At 40.0% G+C, this 26,863-nt stretch overlaps 1 protein-coding gene across 2 annotated transcripts in view; it reads right to left on the bottom strand.

Annotated features, from left to right (window-relative positions):
- Positions 1-26,863, bottom strand: part of SMOC2 (SPARC related modular calcium binding 2) — a 438,788-nt gene that overhangs the window by 34,486 nt on the left and 377,439 nt on the right. For both annotated transcript variants that reach the window (XM_075596923.1, XM_075596922.1), the window contains exons 10-11: positions 16,334-16,436; positions 3,034-3,281 (exon numbers count right to left, since the gene is read on the bottom strand). In XM_075596923.1, the coding sequence (XP_075453038.1) occupies positions 3,034-3,281; positions 16,334-16,436 (351 nt within the window). The remainder of the gene's footprint in view (positions 1-3,033; positions 3,282-16,333; positions 16,437-26,863) is intronic.

Below are 26,863 nucleotides of genomic sequence, written 5' to 3'. Positions count from 1 at the left end.
ACTAAAATGGAACTCCTCCTCCTCCCACTCCTCCATTGTGTTTGTTTTTAGAAAACTAAAGATTGTGAGCTACAGTACAAACAGGAAATCATTAAGGCTCAAAACACTCATACTATAGTTCACAAATATAATTTTGCAATAATTATTTATGTGCATAATTTGCTTAAAGTTTCATGGGCTCTGTTACAGGGCCTTAAACCATGTCTAAAAGGGCTTCACATAGAAAGCCTGTATTGTCTGAAGAGTCCAACAGGGAGCTGGTTAAGTGCAGATACAGTTGTGTGAAAAAAAAAGTACACCCTCTTTGAATTCTATGGTTTTACATATCAGGACATAATAACAATCATCTGTTCCTTAGCAGGTCTTAAAATGAGGTAAATACAACCTCAGATGAACAACAACACATGACATATTACACCGTGTTATGATTTATTTAACAAAAATAAAGCCAAAATGGAGAAGCTATGTGTGAAAAACTAAGTACACCCTTACTGCTTCCATAGGAATTAAGATGTTAAGTAGCAGACAGGTGCCGCTAATCAAATGCCCTTGATTAATTGATCATCAGCATGTGTAACCACCTCTATAAAAGCCGAAGTTTTAGCAGTTTGCTGGTCTGGAGCATTCAGGTGTGTGTTAACACAATGCCAAGGAGGAAAGACATCAGCAATGATCTTAGAGAAGCAATTGTTGCTGCCCATCAATCTGGGAAGGGTAATAAGGCCATTTCCAAACAATATAAAATCCATCATTCTACAGTAAGAAAGATTATTCAAAAGTGGAAAACATTCTAGACAGTTGCCAATCTTCCCAGGAGTGGACGTCCCAGCAAATTAACCCCAAGGTCAGACCGTACAATGCTCAGAGAAATTGCAAAAAAACAAGAGTTACATCTCAGACTCTACAGGCCTCAGTTAGCATGTTAAATGTTAAAGTTCATGACGTACAATTAGAAAAAGACTGAACAAGTATGGTTTGTTTGGAAGGGTTGCCAGGAGAAAGCCTCTTCTCTCTAAAAAGAACATGGCAGCACGGCTTAGGTTTGCAAAGTTGCATCTGAACAAACGACAAGACTTCTGGAACAATGTCCTTTGGACAGACGAGACCAAAGTGGAGATGTTTGGCCATAATGCACAGCGCCACGTTTGGCAAAAACCAAACACAGCATATCAGCACAAACACCTCATACCAACTGTCAAGCACGGTGGTGGAGGGGTGATGATTTGGGCTTGTTTTGCAGCCACAGGACCTGGGAACCTTGCAGTCCTTGAGTCGACCATGAACTCCTCTGTATACCAAAGTATTCTAGAGTCATCTGTCCGACAGCTAAAGCTTGGGCGAAATTGGGACATGCAACAGGACAATGATCCCAAGCACACAAGCACATCTACAACAGAATGGCTGAAAAAGAAAAGAATTGGGGTGTTGCAATGGCCCAGTCAAAGTCCAGACCTCAACCCAATTGAAATGCTGTGGCTGGACCTTAAGAGAGCTGTACATAAACAAATGCCCACAAAACTCAATGAACTGAAGCAACGTTGTAAAGAAAAGTGGGCCAAAATTCCTCCACAACGATGTGAGAGACTGATAAAATCATACAGAAAATGATTACTTCAAGTTATTGCTGCTAAAGGTGGTTCTATAACATATTGAATCATAAGGTATACTTGGTTTTTCACACATGGCTTCTCCATTTTGGCTTTATTTTTGTTAAATAAATCATGACGGTGTAATATGTCAAGTGTTGTTGTTCATCTGAGGTTGTATTTACCTAATTGTTAGACCTGCTAAGGAACAGATTATTGTTACAGCTCAACCCTAAATACACTGTGAACTCATATGAGAAAATGTTTCAATTCCCTATTGAAAATATTGCAGACTAATTAATTAAAGCATTGCTTGTTTCATTATTCACCACCAGTGTAAAACATTGTTAAAACCCCAAATTGCCTTTAAACTGTATCTGAAATAAGAGGAAGCTCTGTCATCAAAAAGATGTTCAAAGTTTATTGGTCCATTGGTTACTGTATTAAAAGACAATACTTATTGTATGATTACACCACTTGATCAGCAGTGATAAAGAAAGTGTTTATGGTACAAATGATAATGGTATAGATCAATCTCTGTATTTTTTCCCATTTACATTCGCTGTCTAATAAAGTTGTGAAAAAAAACTGCCATCAACACACACATTTTGTAGACGTAATGCTTAAGAATAAACATGGTGCCACAAGACTATACAGTAGCACAAATCCTCCAAGCCACTGAATATCAGAATGATGATTATTTTATGTTTGCTGCACACTTAAAAAATAAAGTCCAAGGATTTTTAGGACATGAAACTATTTATTAAATTAAGTAACTTAACAGCACAAACCTTCAGGCAAAATATTGCCTTCTTTAAGTGCAACAAATCATTAATATTATGTGAACCAAACTTATAGAACAGATCACCTGTTAAAACAGAATCCTGTCTAGTGTACTGAGAATAATGAGTCAAAACATCTCATTGTGACCAGAACATTGCAAGTTGAAACTATACTTTTAATGAAATGGCAAACTACTCTGAGAGTTACATTTTGATAGCTTATAATTATTGGTTAGTAGCAGATTCTATAGAAATAATAATAAAACAATAAACAAATATGTATATAAACTAAACTACTTCTGTAATTAAGGGGATTAGAACAGAAAACCACCCCACCACCTCAAAACATTTGTATGTACAGTACATACTGTACAGATGTAGCCAGCCTTACTATCCCTGGAGCCACAGAAATAAAAGCATAATGCTGTAGCTACAGGGATGGTAAAAGCTGCGGCTGCTTGCAGTGGACTAGCAGAAAGGGAAACAATGGGATCCGGATCACTGGTTCCCTTGGCACCAAGAACACTGACGTTGGCTACCTCTGCATATATTTCCCTAGTCATATGTGCTTGGACCATGATTATGATTGTGTTTATTGTTTACAAATTGTACATGTATGGTCATTCCTGCTTTGCGTTAAATGTTTTTTTTTATACTATACTTACCGTCTTCTTGAGTTACTCCAAGGCAACCCATTAGCTCTTGGACTGATAAAGACTTGTCGTTGTTCATATCACAATACTCTACAAACTTCTTCACACATTTTTTGGGCTTTGACTTCTTCCTCAGCAATCTCTTGAAGGGCTTGATTTCCTTTTTGCCAATATCACCATTTGAATTTTTATCAAGCTGTTTGAAATACCAGTGGACGACTCTCTCTTCCAAAGTATGGTTTGGATCTGGTTCGGAAACCCTAATGTCAAAATAATCAATACCATTATTAGCATCATTGTTTATTATATGGCATTAATATATTCAGAACTACAATACAAACAGACATACTGGTTTGTACTACAGACAAATTTCAATATTCCTATTACATGTGTTAAGGGCAAATTACAATGCCAAAAGTTAGGGTTTCTTAAAAATGCACATGTCCTCAGCCTTTCAATTAAAGTGTATAAACACTAAAGCTGCTTGTAAAATAAATAAAAATAATAATTTCTGTAAACTGTCATGTTGAGAATTATTATTCATTTTTAAGTGAAACATCTTTGCGGGCACTTACACAAATTTTGCTGGCACAACTCTCCTTCATGCGCAGAAGCCGTTATCACCTTCCCCCACGCTCATGTGCAGTAGCCCCGGATCGGCGCGCATGTGCAGTAGCCGTCGGTTTGGCAGCAGGCGCAGTAGCCACCGGCTTGCCGCGCATGCGCAGTAGCCACCGGCTCAGCACGAATGCGCAGTAGCCGCCGTCTCAGCAGTTGCACGACAGCCACTGGTGCTGCACACATGCTCAGGAGCAGCACCAATCACACTTCGAGAAAGCATGTAGACACCACACACACACACACACACACACACACACACACACACACACACACACACACACACACACACACACACACACACACACACACACATACACACACACACACACACAGACACACACAGACAGAAACACAAACACAGAGACAAACACAGACACACACATAGAGACACACACACAAACAAACACAGAGACACACAGACACACATGAGGAATTCACAGTTACTATAAATATAGAAGTGCAAATAGCTAAAACAGGGGGTGTATGCCGAGCACGCGCGTTCTAAGTCAAACTTCTTTGCGTTTTGCCACTGAATTTGTGTTTTCATTTTTTATTAAAAACATCACCATCACAAATACAATTTCTGTGACAAAATAGTGACAAAAGACAAAAGTTTCACTTAAAATGCGCATATTCGGCACACACTTTTTTTTTTACATAAGTGGAACCAGGGGCCCCCTGGAGCTCAACTGCTCTACTTTTAGCTCTAAGGACCCCCACTCCCCTAGTTCCTGAGATCATTACAATTTTCAGTACTGGTGTTTAACATGGAGATTTCAATATGGCTGCCAATTTCAGGCCCATATGAAGCTGCAACGTTATTGTTTGCGGCTTCCTATTAGGTCCTGCAAGATTTAATGGCCATTTGTTTTCGCAGGGGTGAGTACACCAGTACTAATATCTGAAATTGGGTGAATGGGGAGTGGATAGGGGTCCCCAGAGCTAAAAATGTAAATCTTTAAAAATAAATTAAAAAAAATGTCAAGGTGGGATTGCAGCTTTAAAATGTGAATGTAAAATACATGAACGGTAATATATGATAATACAGTACATTACTAAAAATAAATAGGAATTCACTAAAGGACATTTCCTTACAAAGATAGAAGGCATCTAAAAAATGTTGCATACAGCCAAGGAGTTGTCATTTATCAACTTAAAAGTGTCATCCCACACAGTCCACCAGAAAACAACTTTTTGTAAAGAATATAACAGTCTTAGGTTCCCCAAACAAATCTCACCATGCAAACAGTAAAGTAAAATCATTAAACAAACAGTAACGTAAAATAATTCTAGGTTTGAGTGATATCCTTTTTGGAGGAAATTAATTAAAAGTTGAATTTCGTAGGGCCCCATGAATAGTAGTATAATATAGTAATAGTATAATATAGTAATAGTAGAATAGTAGTGCCAATAAAGAGAAGTTGAGGGGAAAAGAGAGGTGATTGGCTATGCAAGCACTTATTGAACACTCAATCACATCAAACAAAAGAATTAGCAAGACGAAATCAAAACTTCCCCAAGTCTTAACTCATCATGTTTACAAACTAGCTTAATGGTTTAAAAATGCTTATTGGTGTCAGATTTTGTATACAAAAGCAACAGATCTCAACCAAGAAACAAATATGGACTATGATTTTACAATAATGAGGAACATACAGTAGATGGACAAGATGGGCCAAGTGGTTCTTATAAGTTTTCAAATTCTGGGGCTTATACAGAGAAGCACTGCTTAAATTCGCCACAGGATTGGAATTTATTATTGTGGTATGCAGGGAACTCCGGTAGCGCGGTGTGCAGGAAATGGCTAATTAGGCGAGTTTCACTTGCCGTGAAACTCGCCATTCTGAGCCGTGCGGTATTAGCCCATAATACAGCCAACTTTAGTTGGCGGGCAAAATTTCCACTAAACGCACCATTTAGTAGCTCTGATTGGCGCGTTCATGCGCATCGGAGCTACTGGAATCCTGCGTGTTTTCGCATTGGCGAGATCACGCTTCTCGCAACACGTTTGCTGAATTTAAATTGTCCCGCCAAGTTCTCGCTACTATCTGTTTGAAAGCGGACAGTTTGGGCGCAAACCTGCCTAATTATACCTTACCGTACCTCTCTGCATAAGCCCCTCTATGTTTCTATGTTTCTAAACATATCACTGGCATTATTTTGGTCCTAGCAAAGTTTACCCCTTCAGAAAGATAAAATGGAAATATACAGACGCACCAATTAAACATTGTTTGGAAAAGTACATTAAAATGTGAGCACTTTCGATTATTGTCACCAACTTAAAATGTTGATTAGTACAGTATAAACAATTATTAGTTACTAAAATGGGAGAATCCCGAAAATATATTTAGTAAAAAAACAGAAATTAATTATTCACTTAAATACAAGTGAACAAATTCAAGAAAATAATTTTGTTTAAGATATGTTAAATATGTGTTGATAAGAGTTCCAGTTTAGAATTGTATATATTTTCCAATGCATAGTAATCATCAACAGAATTAAATGGATGTAGGAGAAGGGATACAATGAAAAACTGCATATTTAAACCATACAATATGTGTATGTAGTCATTTATACCCAAATACAAATATTGTAAAAGCAACATCTAAGTTGCATTAAAATGTATTATTTGATTTTTAAACAGGGCAGTATTACAAATATTTTAACAGAGCACAACTGCTAAACAAAAATCTGAAATTTAGGAAACATTTTAATATTTTCCTGATGTGCAAAAAGTACTTTACTGTTGATGTTATTTAAAGAGGAGACAAGAAGTTTATGCCTACACTGCCCTTATTCCACTCAAAATACTTTTTCCAAAATATACTGTACATACTTTGTGATATTGCCATATTTTATACATATAAAAGCACAGGCGAGCGCAATCTTTTTTTCCCTGCGCCCCCCTGCCCGCTGCTCCCCTCTCTCCACACCTCCCCCTTCTCACCTTGGCTCCTCCGTCGGCGTCATGACGTCACGTTGCCATGACGTCACACGCCCCAGTTTGTGCACCGCTGGTAGAGCATATGCGAGCATTAGCTTATAAGGGTTCCATGTAAAAATGGATTTCAGGCAAAAGGTGACACGGTGTGGCTCATTTGCATGACATTCCCAGAATCCCTTGCTACAGTGGAAGCACTATATATATATATATATATATATATATATATATATCATTTTGGACTCAATAAACCACTTTTATACTTGTATGTGTATTATCTCATGTGCAATGCTAGTATATTAGATCTCTATGGATCTTTTTTTTTTTTTAACTAGTGCATAGATTCACGGGAGACAGGCAATTTACACCTTTTTACCAGGATCATGCACTGGGCAAAACAAGATAATGAAATAAATTGTAAATGTATTGACAAGAAAAGGTATACACACAATGATACACAAACTACAGGCAAAAAGACACACTGACTTGGAAACTAGGTTAAAACTCTAAACTCTCCTAGGTGCATGGAATCCTAAATAAGAATTTTCCCCTGATGACTAGATTTCAGGCAGATTTTGCTGAAGCAGCACTGTTAAAAGACCCGCCCACCCTTTTTCTTGCTGGAGACTTGAAACTTAGAATCTTAGAGAATTGTAAATCTGATTGGCGGAGGGGTTTATAATACTTCTGAGTTTCATTCACAGAATACTACAGCCCTATCAGAAGTGTGAGAACATTCTCAGCAGCCAATCAGATCAGGGCTCACCTAGCTGATGATGTCAGAGGCAGGGGGTATGTTGAGCCAGCTTGGGACGCCCCATGGTATGTATGGTTTGTCTTTATTTATATAGCGCCATTAATGTACATAGCGCTTCACAGTAGTAATACATGTGGTAATCGAATAAAAAACAGATAATATAAATAACAGATCATGGGAATAAGTTCTTTAGACATAAACATAACATTAAGGAAGAGGAGTCCCTGCCCCGAGGAGCTTACAGTCTAATTGGTAGGTTGGGAGAACGTACAGAGACAGTAGGAGGGAGTTCTGGTAAGTGCGTCTGCAGGGGGCCAAGCTTTATGTATCATGTGTTCAGAATGTTCACAGTGCTATTCGTATGCTTCTTTAAGCAAGTGTGTCTTAAGGTGGGTCTTAAAGGTGGATAGAGAGGGTGCTAGTCGGGTACTGAGGGGAAGGGCATTCCAGAGGTGTGGGGCAGTCAGTGAAAAAGGTTTAAGGCGGGAGAGGGCTTTAGATAAAAAGGGGGTAGAAAGAAGACATCCTTGAGCAGAACGCAAGAGTCGGGGTGGTGCATAGCGAGAAATTAGGGCTGAGATGTAAGGAGGGGCAGAAGAGTGTAAAGCTTTAAAAGTGAGGAGAAGAATGGAGTGTGAGATGCGGGATTTGATTGGAAGCCAGGAGAGGGATTTCATGAGGGGAGATGCTGAGACAGATCTAGGAAAGAGTAGAGTGATTCTGGCAGCAGCATTTAGGATAGATTGTAGGGGAGACAGGTGAGAGGCAGGAAGGCCGGACAGCAGGAGGTTACAGTAATCAAGACGGGAGAGAATGAGGGCCTGAGTCAGAGTTTTAGCAGTCGAGCAACAGAGGAAAGGGCGTATATTTGTTATATTGCGGAGGAAAAAGCGACAAGTTTTAGAAATGTTTTGAATGTGAGGGGCGAATGTGAGAGAGGAGTCGAGTGTGACCCCTAGGCAGCGTGCTTGGGCTACTGGGTGGATGATCGTAGTTCCAACAGTAATGTGGAAGGAGGTAGTAGGGCCAGGTTTGGGAGGAAGTATGAGGAGCTCTGTTTTAGCCATGTTGAGTTTAAGGCGACGGAGGGCCATCCAGGATATAGTAGAGAGACATTCAAAAACTTTGGTCTGTACAGCAGGTGTAAGGTCAGGTGTTGAAAAGTATATTTGTGTGTCGTCAGCATAGAGGTGATATTTAAACCCAAAAGATGTTATTAGGTCACCTAGAGAGAGTGTGTACAGAGAAAAGAGAAGAGGTCCCAGGACAGAGCCCTGGGGTACCCCCACAGAGAGATCAATAGAGGAGGAGGAGGTGTTAGCAGAAGAGACACTGAAAGTACGATGGGAGAGGTAGGATGAGATCCAGGATAGAGCTTTGTTCCGAATACCAAGAGTATGGAGAATGTGAAGGAGAAGAGGGTGGTCCACGGTGTCAAATGCTGCAGAGAGGTCGAGTAATATGAGCAGAGTGTAATGACCTCTGTCTTACATGAGCTGCTGTCTGGCAGCATGGAGGTCGTCAGTTATTTTAGTGAGGGCTGTTTCCGTGGAGTGAGCAGTGCGGAAGCCAGATTGGGCGGGACATATGTTCTGGCCAATAGGAAATGCACCTACGATCGCTATCTTTTCCCTAGCCAGCCCATTGCCTCCCGCTGGGGAGGCGCCACCAAGTCTAGCAGACCAGAGGGTCCCCCCACTAGGTGGTCTCTGTTCTCCAGACCTAGCACTCCACCCTGCCCTGTCCACTTAGCACTTCTCAACATCCCGGCTCCTCTTTCATTTATGGATTCTATGCAGACTAGCTGGCACCTTAAACATATGCCCCAGCTGACTGCATAGAGCCTTATAGTAAAAACAAAACACGATATAAAGTACACTTTATTAGAGAATATACTTTGGGAACCTTATATATATGGTTGGAGTACCTCAGAACCCCTATACTGGTTCTGGGTGACCTGGGTATGTCCTGTATATCCCCATTAACCTAGGGACCCCTTGACGATTTCAGGGAGACCTCACATCCCTATACCCCTTTCAATTTTCTGGTCTGTGCTAAGCAGGGAACCAACCTATGAACCCCTATATAGGTTCTAGGTGACCTGGACATTTACTGGGTATCCCCATTAACATAGGGTCCCCTTGACTGTTTCAGGGACACCTCACATCCCTATGTCCCTTTTACCTTTCTGGTCTGTGCTGCAGCAGGGAACCCCTAGTGGTGAGTCGCGAAAGCGTTTTCAAGGGGAGATATTTCCGGGACATGTGCCTACATGTATCCAGGAATCAGACCTGATTCCTGTGTAAATTTTTAGTGGAACCAGCAACTATGGACCTTGACTAGCTAGGCACATTCTGACAACACTTTCTCCACAAAACTCCCCTTGAAACTCATACCACAGCAATCTCTGCTTGCTGGCACTCCTGGAAAGGTAAAAACACATAAAATACTTTGTCACACAACACATTTTATGCAGTACACAGTACTGGGCTCAAGAGCTGACTCTTCTTGAACCCTTATTACGAATTAGAGGTAACCAAAGAGGCTTAACCTTTATTAGTGAGCCTGGTTACCCCCTCACCGTCACACATAGTAAGGAATTATTACTGTCTATTATGGAACATGGTGCAATGTTGCATATATTCTGGCATATAATTGAAAATACTATTTCTGTTAACTTTTCTGTAGACCAACAAGAGTTAATCACTAGATATAAGTTACAAACCTGGGGGTAGATCTTCAGAAGTCTATAAAATTTGTAGCGTTATGTTATCACAAATTTAAGTATCAATATCAGTAATGTGTATCCCCAAAAGGGATTATGTATTAATTGAGTTTATGTCTACTTTTAGGGTCTTGCTGAAAACTGTAATTGAAGTCAATAAGGCTTTGTGGCCTCTTTGAAGCATATTGAAATACTCTCTTAGTAAATTCAGTATAGAAACACTTGACTCACATTTGCATAAACTAACCAAATAAGCCGCTGTTTAAGCCCACAAAGTTTACTGGTTTATTAGTGTTTAGTGGTAAACTACACATTATTTCCATATACCTGTATGGAATTCAGTGATTATTATCTAAAGTTAATTGTAAAAAGTCTGATGCATTAACCAGGTCAGGTGGGGTGTAAAATACAGTTTACCTATCTGGTAATTGTTGGGCTGGTAGTGCTCCCATAGATGACATTGTTCCCTGTTAGCAATTTACAGATGCAGCGGCCTTTTTTCGAACATATCACGCGTTGTATACCTCAGAATACCCATGTCATGGCGCGTCATTACCGCATGTTGACTCGTTTTTATCGAGTGCAGAAAATGGCATTTTAGTGTTCTGGTTTTTAAACACCTGCAAATTGACACAGTGCTGTACTGTACACATTACAATTCATTCATTTCTGCCACGGAAATGCAAAGAATTGCACCCAAAGAAATCGGGATCCATGAAATTCAAACAAATCAACGGCGTGATTGGCCGCGTGGAGTACAGCAGCCCACACGAAAACGGCTCCGTGATATGTTCGAATAACGGCCGCCGTATCTGTATATATTTAGGGTCAACATTTTAAAAGCACAACCCCTAAATCTAGGAAAAGTGTCATTTCAATCCATTCTATTTTCTTTTTATCCGAAAACCTATTGTTAATTTATGTAAAACATTTCAAATATTAAGTCTAAAAACTTCTCTAGGAATGCAAGTTTCAATTGTGATCTAATTTCTAGATAACATGTTACACACATCTGAAAAGAGGAGTTTTAAAGGAAAGGGGGATCAACACATAACTATGTAAGTGTACATTCATTGACATATCCCATTTCAATTTATTCTGTAGGGCACTCACCATGAAAAACTATTTTTTTTGAGAAATAAGCTTACTATTCAGATGCCAATTCTTCAAACATCAATGTTTCTTTTAGGAACTTGACATACCTCCTTTACAAAGCTATTAACTTTTACTCAGTTTTCCCGCTTGACATCTTTATGTTTAGGATATCTCTCCCTCACCTCAAAGCTGGCTGCCATGTTAGCAGACTAATCCAGCTGGCTTGCAGATGTTTCCTACCTTGACACATAAGCATCACTCTTGTGGGACTTGATAGAATGAATCTGTGTTTTGCTGAGAAAAAAACTTCTGGCACTGAAATCTGATTTTTCCATTCTGTCAGGCTTAATTTTAAGATGATTTCCAAGCCAAATGCTTAGGTCGTGTTTATCTGTTGCATTTCAGTGAGGTGCAATAGGCTTACTTTTCTATTGACTGCACACTATGAGACTGGGTAAGGTATTGTTAAAATATTTATTTGAAGGATCACCACTTCAAATAAGGGATTATTTGTCCAAATGGGTAACATTTGACAAAGTCCTTTGCTCTGAAACCAAGAGTTAAGAAAAACAAGAAATATTCCCACTGATAATTCTCTATGCTCCACCTTCCACAGCAAGACACGTGTATAGTTAGCTACTCAGCAGAAGTTAAGAGGTCTATTATAGTACTGTACTGTACAGCATGGTTATAGACATAACCATGCGTTTAAGAAAAAAAGTCCTCCTTGGTGCTGGTCTTCAGGATCAATGTGGTGCGGTGATATAAAAAATAAAACAGTGTATAGCTTCCAATATATCAACTTGTTAAATATATCCCCATACTGTGTATAGAATGAATGATTCATGATTAAACACTTAAAGCCTTGTGTCCCATCGAAGGGCATGCATGGGGCATAGTGTTGAGTGACAACAAACACACTGGTGCAAATGGATTCCTTAAGTATCAGTGGTGAATCGTGATTGCTTATATAGTGTCAGGTAGCATCCTTGGACATGACTGAACATAGATTACTTAACTCCAAGGCTATATGGGAATGCTCAATGCATGAGGATGTATGGCACAGGTTTTCAAAAAAAGAAAAATAGCATATGGTACAATAAAGTTTAATATATTTAATAAAACCACATAAAAAGAGAGACTTGTGGAATCTCACTCACGGATTTCACCGTTACAATGCGCGTTGTATATCAATACTGATCAGTGGTCTCCTGGGAATCTGTGTGGGGAGCACTTGCTTGGGTGGGAGCACTTGCTGAAACTGGAGGTTTCAGGTGTTTTAGAGTGAGTTTTCACTAGAAGCACTAACATCAGAGACGATCAGGCTAGGGTCTGAAGGACTGTGGAGGAGAGCAGAGACTGCTGGCGGAAGCTTGGACGGCGTTGGCATGACATCGCGATAAGTCAGTACGGCACTACGTCAGAACGCTGGGTTTAGCCTAGATGCAAATCAGGAAGTGGATGGCATTCCAATGCTCGCAGCACCAGCTCGGCGCTACACGTAGAAGCCCGAATCCTCCAGGACAGCATGTACTCCCCACAAAGATACCCAGGACACCACTGATAAGCATTTGTAAAACCCTGTGTCTGCTATCAGCACAGGACATGGCCCCTTTAAGAATTACATTCCACTGGACCATGTGACTATGCTTAGCCAGTGGAATGACAGTTGGAAAGGGATTGCTGAGGGGACTGGTATGGCAGTTTGTTTTTATATGGTGAGGCTGCTGCAGAAAACTCTGCAAGTGCCTGACCGATCCATGGAGTGAGGAGACTGGTGCATTTTGCTGGCCAGTACAAAGTACAGTGACACCTCAGGGAGCACTGCAACAGCTGAGAGGAGAAATATCAGTATTTAACAGCCAGAGGAAAGAAAGAGTTTTCTGCATTGGAACACAGGTTATGTTTTCAAATTAACTGTAAGAAGCAGCAGCCTGCATCTGTTTGAATCCAGAGCTCCAACGAAAGATTATTGTACAAATACCCTGTCTGATCAACAGTGTATGTGAACTAATATGCAATGACTGTAAAATATATAAAGACAGAGACGCAGCGTTAGTGATTTGTTATAGTAGGATTGCATTAATACCGTGTGGTTATGTGGTATCCCTGTGTATGTATCCCTGTCCAAAATGATAGATAAAGTAATATAAAGTTTGTTATAATTCCTTACAGTTTTGTTGTGTCTAATTACTCCCACCCTGTATATGTGATGCTAAAGGGGTAACCAGGCCACCAATAAAGGTATTATGCCAGGCTCATTACCTCTGAACAATATTTGTGGGTTTTGAGTGTCAGCTCTTTGACCCATTGGTTGTACATGAAATGTATGTGATTGTGCAACAATAAAGAATTTATAAGTGTTTTACCTTTCCAGGAGTGCTAACCAGTGGAGATTCACAGGTTATGAGTTTCAAGGGGGGGGTTGTGGCATAAGTGTTTTTACATTGTGTCTAGATATATGGGGTCCAGAGTTGCTGGCCACCCCAAAAATGTATCCGGAAAACAAGTCAGATTCCCAAGGGACATATAGGCACAGACCTCTGGTCAAAATCCTCCCTTGAAAACAGTTATGTGACTCACCGCCAAGTTCCCTGCTTTAGCACAGACCAGAAAGGTAAAGGGGCATAGGGATTTGAGGTGTCCCTGACACAGTCAAGAGGTCTCTAGGTTAAGGGGGAAATTCAATTAATGCCCAGGTCACCCAGAAGCTGTATAGGGCATAACCACCACTAAGTTCCCTGCTTCAGCACAACCCAGGAACGGGGCATAGGGATGTGAGGTGTCCCTGAAACCGTCAAGGGGTCCTTAGGTTAATGGAGATGCCAAGTAAATGCCCAGGTCACCCAGAACCAGTATATGGGTTCTGGGGGTACTCCAATCAGCAACAAGATTGTGAGGGGACTTTTAAAAGTCCTAAGTATTGTACAGAGTGTGGGGAATATGGCTAGTAAGAAATAACGTGCAGCTTCTTATTCTATTTCCCATAACCAAAAGACTTAGGATATTTTTAAAGTGTATATTTTAGGGAACAGTGTGTTTTGAAACATATGCTTGTGCACAGAATAATGGCCTGAGTCTCTCAGACAGTGCCACTGTGTCTACTCATACAGTGCGGATCAAAAGCCAGAGAGGAGGTCTGAGGTGTCAAAACCATTTGGACAAGAGGGAAGAAGTCAAGTACCCACATCCTCAGATTGATTGACGCTCCTTGAATTTCCATTTGGCCAACCAGACTGGCCGAAGCCTGTCACCGTGGGGGGCATTGAGGGAATCAAGGTCCAGAGATGCCAAATTTCCCATACCCCTTGGTTCATTCAGATTTCCATGTAACCCTGTGCGTCCTACCAGCTTGTCTCTGATTAGCTGCGGAGATTTTTCTCATGCTACTGATAGGGGAGTCAGTAATCTGTAATGAAAGTCAGAGGTATTATAACCCCTTGCGGCCATGAGATAGTTAGTTCTCCAAAGCGTTCCCCAGAGTTTTCCAGTTGTAAGTCTCCAGCAAGTAAAGGGCTGCTTCAGCAAAAAGCTGCCTGGAATATTTTCTTTCCTGTTTTGCAACTGTTATCAGGGATAGGATTCCCTGCAGTTAGGAGAGTGTAGGTTGTTACCCCAATTCCCAAGTAAGTGTGCCTTTTGGTTGTATTTTGTGTAACGTGTGTTTGCCAATTCCTGTGAATAAATTTAACATTTATTTCATTAACTTGTTTTGCTCAATGCATGATCCTGGTAAAAAGGTGTATATTGCTTGGCCTCCCGTGACAGTGTACCACCCACTATCAAAGTTAAACCCCGTTACAGGACTCAGGCCCCCCCTCAGTGAAATGTTCTATAGTCTGAGGGAAAGTAAAGAGGGATTACACATTGATATACAAACGCACATTTTAACGGTGAAATCCGTTAGTGAGATTCCACAAGTCTCTCTTTTTATGTTGTTTTATTCAATATTTTAAACGTTATTGTACCATATGCTATTTTTCTTTTTTTGCAAACCCGTGCCATACATCCTCATGCATTCAGCATTTCCATATAGCCTTGGAGTTATAGGTAAGTATACTAAATTCATTCATGTCCAAGGATGCTACCTGGCACTATATAAGCAATCACGATTCACCACTGATATTTAAAGAATCTATTTGCACCAGTGTGTTTGATGTCACTCAACACTATGCCCCACGCATGCCCTTCGATGGGACACAAGGGTTTAAGAGTTTAATCATGAATCATTCATTCTATACACAGTATTGTGATATATTAAACAAGTTGATATATTGGAAGCTATAGTAGTAGAGTGGAGCAAAGGTGCACTGCAACTGGAAAGAATCTTGAGAAAATAGGACGGGATGAAACGCGTTGGTGCATTTGTCATGTTCATCTCCTTGTGAGTTTACTCATTAAATATCCTCAATTTTACTTTGGAGTTTGCCCGTGACATTATTTTCTCAAGATTCTTTCCAGTTGCAGTGCACCTTTGCTCCACTCTACTACTATTGCTTCTACACTTCAGGATTGCATGCAGAGGAACTACTATCCTGTATTGGCGTTCTGGACTTCAGTATACCCCCAGGGCAGGTATTGGGCAATAGCCTTTATCTTATTACCTTTCACCCTTAATGGGGATGTTTATGCTTTAAGAGGGGTGTGCATTTTTGACCATCTCTGCGGTAGTCTTGCAGACTGACAGCTAGGTCTTTATTTTTGCCCCCCCCTTATATGATCATAATATATATTTGCGCCTATGGATTTTATACAGGGTTCTTATTTTTGGATTATTTCTTCAACTATCAAGATGTTTTTGTGTGCACACGAATATTGAGCGTCACTCTAAAAACTAATCATATTGGAAGCTATACACTGCTTTATTTTTGGTTGTTTTTCATATCACCGCACCACATTGATCATGAGGACCAGTGCCAAGGAGGACTTTTTTATTAAACACAATTTCAAGAAGGAGTTGGACAATCCGAGGGTCACCCTGGCTGTAGGACTTCTGTCACTTAAGGTATTTATATTTTCACTTGTACGTTTTCAATTTCTAATCACTTTGAGCCAATAGGGATTTAGCGCTGAGGTTGTGTTTCATCACATGTCTATAAACATATTAATGTATTACTGTTGCACATATAGTTTGTTCTGAAAACAACAAATAATGGCTTATTGATCTACATACCTGCCCGAAGAGGATGACAGATCAGAGACTGCATGTACCATGTCTGTGGTCAGTGCATCCAAAACACTTGTCAGAAATTCATGCTTTTTTGCTCCGGGGCAACCTGCATGGAAATACATATTTTAACATTTTTAAATGTTGGAAAACAATACATTTACTAAATATCAGTGCTAATTGTACACAGAGTCAAGTTATTGCAAAAATTGTAATAACCATAATCGTGAGTGAAACATTTGTGTATACTATGTATTTGTGATTCGCGGATGGAAAAAAAGGAGGCTATATGTAAAGAAAGGTGTTTTGGAAAATAAATGAAAGGACAGTGCATTGCGTAAAAAATAAATGTCTTGCCTAAAAATTTTAATGGCCTTTGTTGATATGCCATTATTCTGATTCTTTGTATGGTGTGTGCCATGTTCAAATATCAATACATTAAGAATTGTTTGTGTCTACTTGCATATGTCTTTTATGCCCCAAAAAAACTTGATGGACAAATTTGATGCATTTATGGTGCACAAAAGTGGAGCATAATTGAAATGAAATAATGAAATATCATTTATAAATATGTGTCACAGACAAGATACAAACTCCACCACTAATTCCTCCCAATAGGGTAATTTTATTCTTTGTGAAAAAGAAGTTGATTCACACATGGAACAACACATAAATATTAGTTTGATACATTGGCACACAGACACGCTATTATTTTTAGATGCTATTAAAATAACTTGCTTTTATTTTGTGCGTTGGTTTTATGACAAAATCACTGACAGATATGCTTTATATACTGTATGGCTGACCTAAACAAAGAAAACGCCAAATGTACTTATTCGGAAAGCATTTATTTTTTTAATAATCAGATAGCATAGAAAATAATTTATTATCACGGATTTCTTGAAACATTTGAAGGAACATTCACAAACGAAACTATTTGCACATGTCTACTCATGAGAAACATTTGTGCAATACCAGAGGCTTGTACAAAAGTAGTGAAAGTTGACAAGCAAAGATCATGATGATTCAAATAATCTTTCTAAATATCTGCAGAATATGCACCCGTCAACCTTGATACTATTTGGTAGCCAAGAGGGACAAGCTTGTAGGAAATAAATACATTTATCAGCCAATAAAATGCACAAAATCTTACCACATACAACATTAACTTTAAAGCAATGAACCTTAAAGGAAGTCAAGGGTTCCTAATACAGTATATTGGCAGCTGAAATTATTGAATGCTAGACCAAATGCTGTAAAAAATTAGTCATCTGTAAAATTCAGTACAGCATTGAAAACAATAAGAAAGGAAAACCATTGCCAATGCATTCAAATGAACAGTTTATAATTATTGATGTTTATGTACTGTAGTTCAAATAAATAGGCTATGGCATATGTTATTATCATTTCTACAGTATACAAACATTTCCTGGGGTTATATATATATAAAATTCATTTTTAAAATTCACACATATACTTTTATTATTTAAGAAGCTAAATAGGTACAGTATCAATCACATTCCTGAATTTCATTTAGTAGGTTCAGTTGGCAGATATGCATAAACATCAATGGAGAGTTCTCATTGTTTGAGAGAGGGGACCCTACAAATGCAAATCTATTTTATCTTGCGATAGAGCAGGAATACATTTGTGTGTTTTTTATCCTATTATAAACAGTAAAAAAAAAATCAACCATTGCAGCTGAGAGGCCTAAGCATGTTTAGCCATGATCACTTCAGCTTTACTTCCACATTCCAGTCATTTAATTGGAATGTCAGAATGTCATTTGCCAAGACGTAATTGAAAACCAATACTTGTAGGTACTGTAGCTTGTGTGGTCTTCAGAAAGCCTTAGCTTAGAATTCAAATGGTATAGAATAAATGCAGTCAATCGTATTCTTTCTTTTAAAAATAGCACGTAAACAGGTAGCTTAATGAACAGCAGATAATATTAGAATTTTTTTTTCAATACGTAGTTAAACACACATTAAATAAAAGGGGACAGTACATTTCCTAGACAGCTGTCAGACCACAAAATATATAGGTTAAGGCTACAGGACAGTTAAATCACTTAGACAGTAATACTTTTATAATACCCCTGGGGATACTTGTTACCATCATTAAAATAATTGTAAATTATAGCTGTGGGATGAAAAAAGCAGGTGTTTACCATTGTACACTCTCACTGAGCATGTACAGGGATCCATGTTACAGTACATGACCTTAGAAGCTCTGCTAACCACTACAACTCCAATGGTTGCATTATAAAAGATAGTGATTAAACAATGGAGGCAAATGTAATAAGGGCAGTCCTGTCAAGTTTCAAATAATCTTGCGTTATCTCATGCATCTATCGCTAAAGTCACTACCATCTTTCCCCACTAGATGTCCTTGTGTGATTACATACTGTAAGCAGGACACCAGCCAATCACTGGAAATGGTGCTCATTGAGAAGCTGAGAATGTTCTGCTGTGGGTGCTTATGCCCCTTCTATGATAAAACAGCATCACACTCAAAGTTAGTCTGAGAGAACATATGACCATGATAACAGTGCTGGTCACAAGCATTTTCAGGTAAGTAAAGATGGACAAAATGTTCACAGGAATTCAAATCCGTCGCAAATTTGCAAGTTCCTTTAATTCATGGATCAGTCTCAAAACGGTACATTTGTTTTTTTGTTTTGCATTTCACTGCAAATCTACAGAAAGATTCGGATTTGTACAAATCTAAATTTGTTTGTGGATTGCAGACACTAAAATGAGGGAGAGAGGGAGACCTATTATAGTAGAGTCTCAAGCCCTACATATATCCCTTCAAACCTCCCTACAAATAATATATTGAAAGACATTTGTGTTAAAAAAAAAAACATATTTCAAGGTTTGTGCAAAATTGATTTTTCAAAATCTGTAGTGGATTTAATATACAATTAGATGGCGGATTAGGATGCATCTGTCCGAAATTTTTAGTGCCCAATCCATCTTCGGATTTCCAAGTGGTAAAAAATCCACGGATCCTATTTTGACTAGTTTGCCATCTCTAAAGTTACGGTCTTATCACCTTACTGTCACTTAGGCTAAGGACCCGCTCCCTCAGTCAGCACGCCCGCACTGCAGACAGGCGGCACACTGACAGGCACAGACCGCGACATGCGGTCTGTAGGGAGTGGGGAGCCGGAGCAGGAGGGGGGCGGGAGTGGGAGGGGGGGCGTGGTTTGAGCGGAGGGACCCGCTACTGCCCCCTCCCTCCATGGGCTCGGGCTCGGTCTCCCGGGCTGCAGGAGGGAGCTGCTGTGGGCTGCTGGAAGGTAAGCAGCTCCCACTCCCTCCCCCTTCCCCCACAAATGCCCTCCTCACACACGCTGATACACACACACACACACACACCACCTCCTACCTTCTGTAGGAAGCTGTATGACAGCTCCCGCTCCTGCCCCCACCGCTGATAAGCTCATCAGCGCACCACGTGACGCGTCACCGCTCGGGATCACAATTTTCTTGCATCCCCTGGCGGCTGACGCGTCACAGCACTTTGTGAGCCGTGCAGCGAGGGGGGACTGGGACCGGCTCAGAAGGATTCCCCTGCTGGTGGGGAACGCTCACGCGGTCGCCCGCGCCGCCGGGCGCAGCGGGTCCCAGCCCTTAGCCAGCCAAGAATGAGATGGGAGGCAGAGAATGTATGTACTGGAAGATTCCTCCTCTGAGAACATCACTCAAGTGTAATATTTGACTGAGTACTAAGATCGCACAGGGGAGATCCTGGACCTTGAAAGCGCTCTGTAAGCGAAGTGTAAAAATTTGAGTAATTTTCCCCTCATTTAAACTGCTTACCTGCGTCTAGTAAAACCAGACATTTACCTGTACTTGTCGAATATTATTTAATGGCAGTCCTGATAGCACTTTAAATCTCAATCTCTAGGTGATCACTTACATAGAATCACAGAATATATGTGTGTACAGTTTATTGTTTTAATAGTTATACTGTAGTAATGAGCAACAATGGTAGGTTGCCTTGGTTGAAGTGTTTTCCTCTGTGGGACATGGAGATTCCTGTACCCCTAGTCAAAATGGGGATGTTAGAAATACTTTTCCTACTGTTCAGCAATTATTACATATAAGCGAGTCTATGGTGGAATAGTCAAAAAGAATTTAGAACTTATAATTATACCTAGAGTACTACGAGTGTAGGTGTTTCCTAGTTTCCCATTATAGGGGACAGTTTTGTTCATAGATGGGAGGAGGCTCTGAATGAATGTTCTTTTGAACTTATCAAATTTCTAATTCAGCATAGTTAACAACAATTACTGTACAGTTGGTTAAACAAGAACTAGGCAAGAGTCTCAAAGATATAGGGCCTTATTCAGAAAGCCTCGATAAGGCCCTTATCGAGCACTTATCGACCAAAATGGCTACTCGTATTCAGATAGCCTTGATAAGTGCTCGATAACGGCCTGTATCGACGCAAAATTTTATCTCCATCCGAAATTCGCTGACTGAGCAGCGATCAGCCCCTTATCGACCATTTTCGGATGGTTGATAAACTTGCGTGATTCAGAGACCCGCGAGTCTGGTGTCGCGGCCTATCGCAACCCATCGCAGTCCTAAAAAACGATTTTCTCCCCAAATCCAATTCACCACAAACTTGTTGGTCAACTGGTGGGGAGATGGGTCGATGAGCTGCGATATGTCGGGACTTAGAAAAAATCAGGCCCCTTTCCTGCTTCAGATTGATGCCGGGGGTCTCCGGAGCTGATAGCCATTAATAGCAGCTCCGGACCCCCCCGGCATGCATCCGAGGCAGGAAACATGCATGTACAGCAACTTCATTACCTTAGCGGCTAACCGCTAAGGCAATGAAGGGGTTAAACACCCGTGCCAGGCTTACTGTAAGAAACATACAAAACAATACAATACTGTGGCTAGCGGGGGTGGGTGAAGGGGGAATTTGGCCCTTTGTGGCTGTTTAGGCATTGCGGGGGGGGTTGCGGGGGGAGTTAACCCCTTCATTACCTTAGCGGTTAATACCGCTAAGGTAATAAAGGGGTTAACCCAACCGCTACCCACCCGCAAGGTCTAAACACCCATCCTTAGGGCTAATACCCCCTTCACCCACCCATCAGGCCTAAGTACCCACCCCAGACTGACTGTACCCACGCTATACCCATTGAGTAGTATAGTGGTACATCATACCCATATAATAATAATATGGGCATGATAAGCCTCTATAGCACTCAATGGGCACCCTAATAAAAATGCAGTAATACATAAGACACACAATAATAAAAGCCAACTAAACTACCAAAAAACACACTTCACTAAATACAAACAGTAGCCAGCTAATCCAATCAATATAATCAATAGCAACATCAACATTGAATTAATTAAAGCATTAACCAATTTAAACAATTAATTTCGAAAGCAACTCAAAATTAATAGTAACACTAACCAATGTAAACAATGAATTAATCCAACATTAATGAATGTAACCATTAAAAGACAAATAAATAAATTATAACAATCTCTGAAGTATCCATAAAACACATGAGCTAACATAATATTACATTAAGTACAAGCGAACACAAATCGCAAAGCTTTTATTACATTAACCATAAACAAACAATCACATCCACATCATTAACTGCAATAACAAGCGAGAAAGGCCCCCCTAATATTGGCATAATAATGTATTAATCTGTACCCTAAAAAGGTACAGATTAATATATATACCAGTCAATGTGCCTCCCCCAAAAATTTTAAAAACACATCCAAAAAATAAACCTGTAAAAAGAGACATTTACAAACATTGAATATCTTACTTAAAATTAGAAGCGGTGGCCCTCCGACTCCCGGGGTAACAGGAAGCTCACGTACCTTGAAGGCCTCCAACAGCATCCGATGACATCCGTCATGAAGATCCTGTTCAGGTACCGCAATCTTCTTTTTTCTTTCTTTACTCACCGTCTTCTATCTTCATCTGTAACCATTTCTTGTTCTTCTTTATCTTCTTTCTTCATCTGTCAATCCAAAAAACCCCATGTTAAATCCCAGCCGATGATGTCTCGTCGGCTTCTTGGGCTCAAATGAGGCGTCATGGCCTTAAATATGGCTTGTGACGTCACATTTACCCTCAAAATGGTTAACAGCCACCTGATTGGCTGTTAAAACCATGTGCAGACTTTAATTATTTTTTTTTGCCGTGACGTCACTTAAAGGGAATGATGCCAGCCAATCAGAATGGCTGTGCTTCATTTACCTTTAACATGAGGTCGGTAAATCCAAGATGGCCGCTGTGTCACAAGGTAGTTCAGCCAATCAGAGTGTGGCATTTGTTCCCACGATCTGATTGGCTGAAATACCATCTGACGCCGGCTTCGTGACGTCATCTTAAAGGCAAATGAAGCACAGCCATTCTGATTGGCTGGCATCATTCCCTTTAAGTGACGTCACGGCAAAAAAAAAAATTAAAGTCTGCACATGGTTTTAACAGCCAATCAGGTGGCTGTTAACCATTTTGAGGGTAAATGTGACTTCACAAGCCCTATTTAAGGCCGTGACGCCTCATTTGAGCCCAAGAAGCTGACGAGACAGCATCGGCTGGGATTTAACATGGGTTTTTTGGATTGACAGATGAAGAAAGAAGATAAAGAAGAACAAGAAATGGTTACAGATGAAGATAGAAGACGGTGAGTAAAGAAAGAAAAAAGAAGATTGCGGTACCTGAGCAGGATCTTCATGGCGGATGTCATCGGATGCTGTTGGAGGCCTTCAAGGTACGTGAGCTTCCTGTTACCCCTGGAGTCGGAGGGCCACCGCTTCTAATGGTAAGTAAGATATTCAATGTTTGTAAATGTCTCTTTTTTCAGGTTTATTTTTTGGATGCGTTTTTTAATTTTTTGGGGAGGCACATTGACTGGTAATATATTAATCTGTACCTCTTTAGGGTACAGATTAATACATTATTATGCCAATATTTTGGGGGCATTTATCCATTGGTATTGGTGTTGCTTTTTGGCATTTCATGTATTATGTGGATGTTATTGTTTGTTTTTTCATGCTTAATGTAATTAAAGGTTTGCGATTGGTGTTCGCTTGTACTTAATGTAATATTATGTTAGCTAATATGTTTTATGGTTACTTCAGAGATTGCTTTAATTTATTTTTTGGAGTTTTAATGGTTATATTCATTAATGTTGGAGTAATTCATTGTTTACATTGGTTAGTGTTACTATTCATTTTGAGTTGGTTTCGGAATTAATTGTTTAGATTGGTTAATGGTTTAATTAATTCATTGTTGATGTTTTTTGGATTAGCTGGCTACTGTTTGTATTTAGTGACGTGTGATTTTTTGGAGTTTAGTTCCATTTTATTATTGTGTGTCTTGTGTATTAATTTATTGCCATTAGGGTGCCCATTGAGTGCTATAGAGGCTTATCATGCCCTATTATTATTGTATGGGTATGATTTACCACTATACTACTCAATCGGTATAGGGTGGGTATAGTCAGTCAGGGTGGGTGCTTAGGCCTCCCGGGTTGGTATCGGGTCAGGGTGGGTTAACCCCTTAATGACTATAGCGGTTAGTAACCGCTAAGGTGATTAAGGGGTTAGGGGCCATTAGAATGTATTTATTTTGTATATATGCTTTCTGGCAACGGAGGACAGAGGGACCTGCTGTTGTGGTAAGTATAACTTTATTTATTTTTTTATATATAAATGTATGCTACTGCACTGTTTAATAATGGGCAAAAAATCTATTATCCATATCTGGAAAATAGTTATGTTGCCCATTACTGTACTGTATGGGTTTGGGCGGAGGAGGGGGGGGGGGGGGGCGTGTATTGATGTTTTTTTAAATATTTATTTAAATATATATTTCTTTAATAGTGTAGATGTGCAGGGGGTCTCCGGAGCTGAACCACGTTGGTTTTATGTCCGGGGACCCCCTGCTTCCCGAGATACAGGAACCTTTATGGGGTGCCGGTATCCCTCTGCATTGAAATGCCTCGCGTCACGTGACCGGGACATTTCCTTGCATTGGAGATACCGGCACCCCATAAAGGGGCCTGTATCTCGGGAAGCAGGGGGTCCCCGGACATAAAACCAACGTGGCTCAGCTCCGGAGACCCCCTGCACCTCTACACTATTAAAGAAATGTATATTTAAATAAATAAATAAATTTCGGGCGACATTTCAGCTGGGAGAGGCAGCTCTCTCAGAGCAGCTCTCTCTGCAGCAGAAATGAATTGCTGGTTTAGGCCTTTTCAGAGGCTCGATGCTCTCGCTGGCAGCAACTCGCCCGTTTTGGGCATTTTGCTATCACTGGTAATCGAGCCTTTCTGAATACCGTGATAGCAACGCCCAAAAAACAGTCACTTTAAATTCCCTGGCGATTTTTTTTATGAACCCTCTATGAATAAGGCACATAGATCTTTGAGAGTGACAGTGCATTCTTGCATAGAGATGAATATCTAAAAATGCATATGGATAAATTCAAAAGAGGGATCTGTGATCGCGGAAGATGCAAATATTTCAGAGATCTTAAATACAATGAGGGGTTTTAAGTGCCAAATACCACCTATCCATAAATCTGACCATAATTCATAATAAACAAGATCTGCTAGATAAAATGACTCTATGCCAGAGGCTGAACAGGGTCTCATTTAATAACCAAATATTTTCCTAAATATGCTAAAGAGGGAGATATTTATTTTTTAGACAATCGCACAACAACTGTTAAAAAATACGAGGAGACGAGAGAGAAGGAAACAGACCACAAGAAAGTATGGTCATGACATCACCGAGGTGTATACCTATAGAAACAAAAGAGAACCAACAGAGGGAAGATGGGTCATCTAAACCAGGGGTGTGCAAACTGGGGGTGCAGGATTTTTTTGGGGTGGTACGGCGGTTGTAGAGGCCCCGTGCTCTTCCCCGAGGCATTTAAATTAACGTTATCGTCGTCATGACATGATGCATTGTCATGATAACGCGTGTCAAATAACACTGCGGGGTCACATGACATGACCCGCGGAGTCATTTGATGCGCGGTCACAGGAGAAGGGGGGGATGGGCGCGTGCGCTGGGGCTGGTACACAGGGGTCACAGCTCAAAAAATTTGCTCACCCCTCATCTAAACTATCAGTAATTCATCTTGCTGATGTTTTAAAGGATAAACATATTACTTCCCTGGAAAAGGGTTGTAATTTTTCATCTGTACTTAATACAGATAAGGTTAACATGATTAAGGATGTTTATTTATTCAGTAGGAAACTTTTATTAAAAAGATTATTTGATTTAGCGGGATAAAAAAGACTTAGATATTATATAAACATTGGAATATTCTTAAATTGGATGATTCCTTGATTAACTATTTGCTCCAGACCATCCATAGTGTATAGGAGGGCATGTAACTTGAAAGACAAATTGATACATAGCCACTTAACTATGGGAGCAGCTGGTAGGGATCCATGTACAAAACATGGTATGTTTAGATGTACGGTATACAATATTTGGAAATGGGTGATAAAGAAACAGTCCTCCTTGGCGCTGGCCCTCCGAAACCATGTGCAAATTGTAGATTGAGAATATACAGTATGAAAAAATAAATAAACACATCAATGTGTAGCTTCCAATGATTTAAGTGATATAGTGAATCAATAAACACCCAATCCCAGCAAGCTCAAAAACCCTATCAATAAAGAATATCACTTGTGAGCACATTCACGTGTCTTAGACAGGCCTGTAAGCCTGCCTTTCAACCATTATCACCTAACATACAGTGCTCCCACTGCAGCACGGGATTCTGGGAAATTACATGCAAATGAACACACGTGTCACCTTTTGCCTGGAATATCCATTCACATGGAGCCCATTTAAGCAAATGCATTGCCGTTCACACAGCTTTTAAACACAGCATGGGACTAGCAAAGCAAGTACAAGCCACTCCCAGACATGTTCAACCTTGATGGGTATCATCAGTGTGAGGTTGGTTTAAATATTGCAATATTTCTAGGCTGGGTAGGTTTACCATATACATTTTAAGTTATGGTGGGTGAAACAGGCAACAAAAAACCTCCACCGTTAGCATATAGCCAATAAAGAATATGATCTCAGAGGACCAGCACCAAGGAAGACTGTTTCTTTATCAAGTATCAAGAAGGATTTTTGGACAATCCAAGGGTTATCCAGGCTGCAGGATATCTGACATTTTAAGGTGATTTCACTGTAAACATACACCATCACTAATTGTTTTTGACCAAGTTTGGACTAAGCACAAAGTTGTGTATTTGTTCTATTTGGAAATGGGTACTTGATTTTATACTTTTTGTAAACTGAGAACATTTAAACAGTTTGCAATTTGACATTTCATAAATTGCAATACAGCGGGCATTATTTATCTTATTACTGTATGTGCCCATTGAATATAGGATACTGTAGTGCCGACGATTATTCTAAAACAAACCTGGGGCAATCTCCAAAAAGACCCAGGTACATGCTGGTACATGCTGGGTATATGCTTGGGTACATGCTGCAACATTTC

This window comes from Ascaphus truei, chromosome 4 (assembly GCF_040206685.1).
Source record: "Ascaphus truei isolate aAscTru1 chromosome 4, aAscTru1.hap1, whole genome shotgun sequence".
Lineage (NCBI taxonomy): Eukaryota > Metazoa > Chordata > Amphibia > Anura > Ascaphidae > Ascaphus > Ascaphus truei.
Note: the sequence above shows the minus strand (reverse complement) of the source record. Positions and strands in the feature narration are given on the sequence as shown.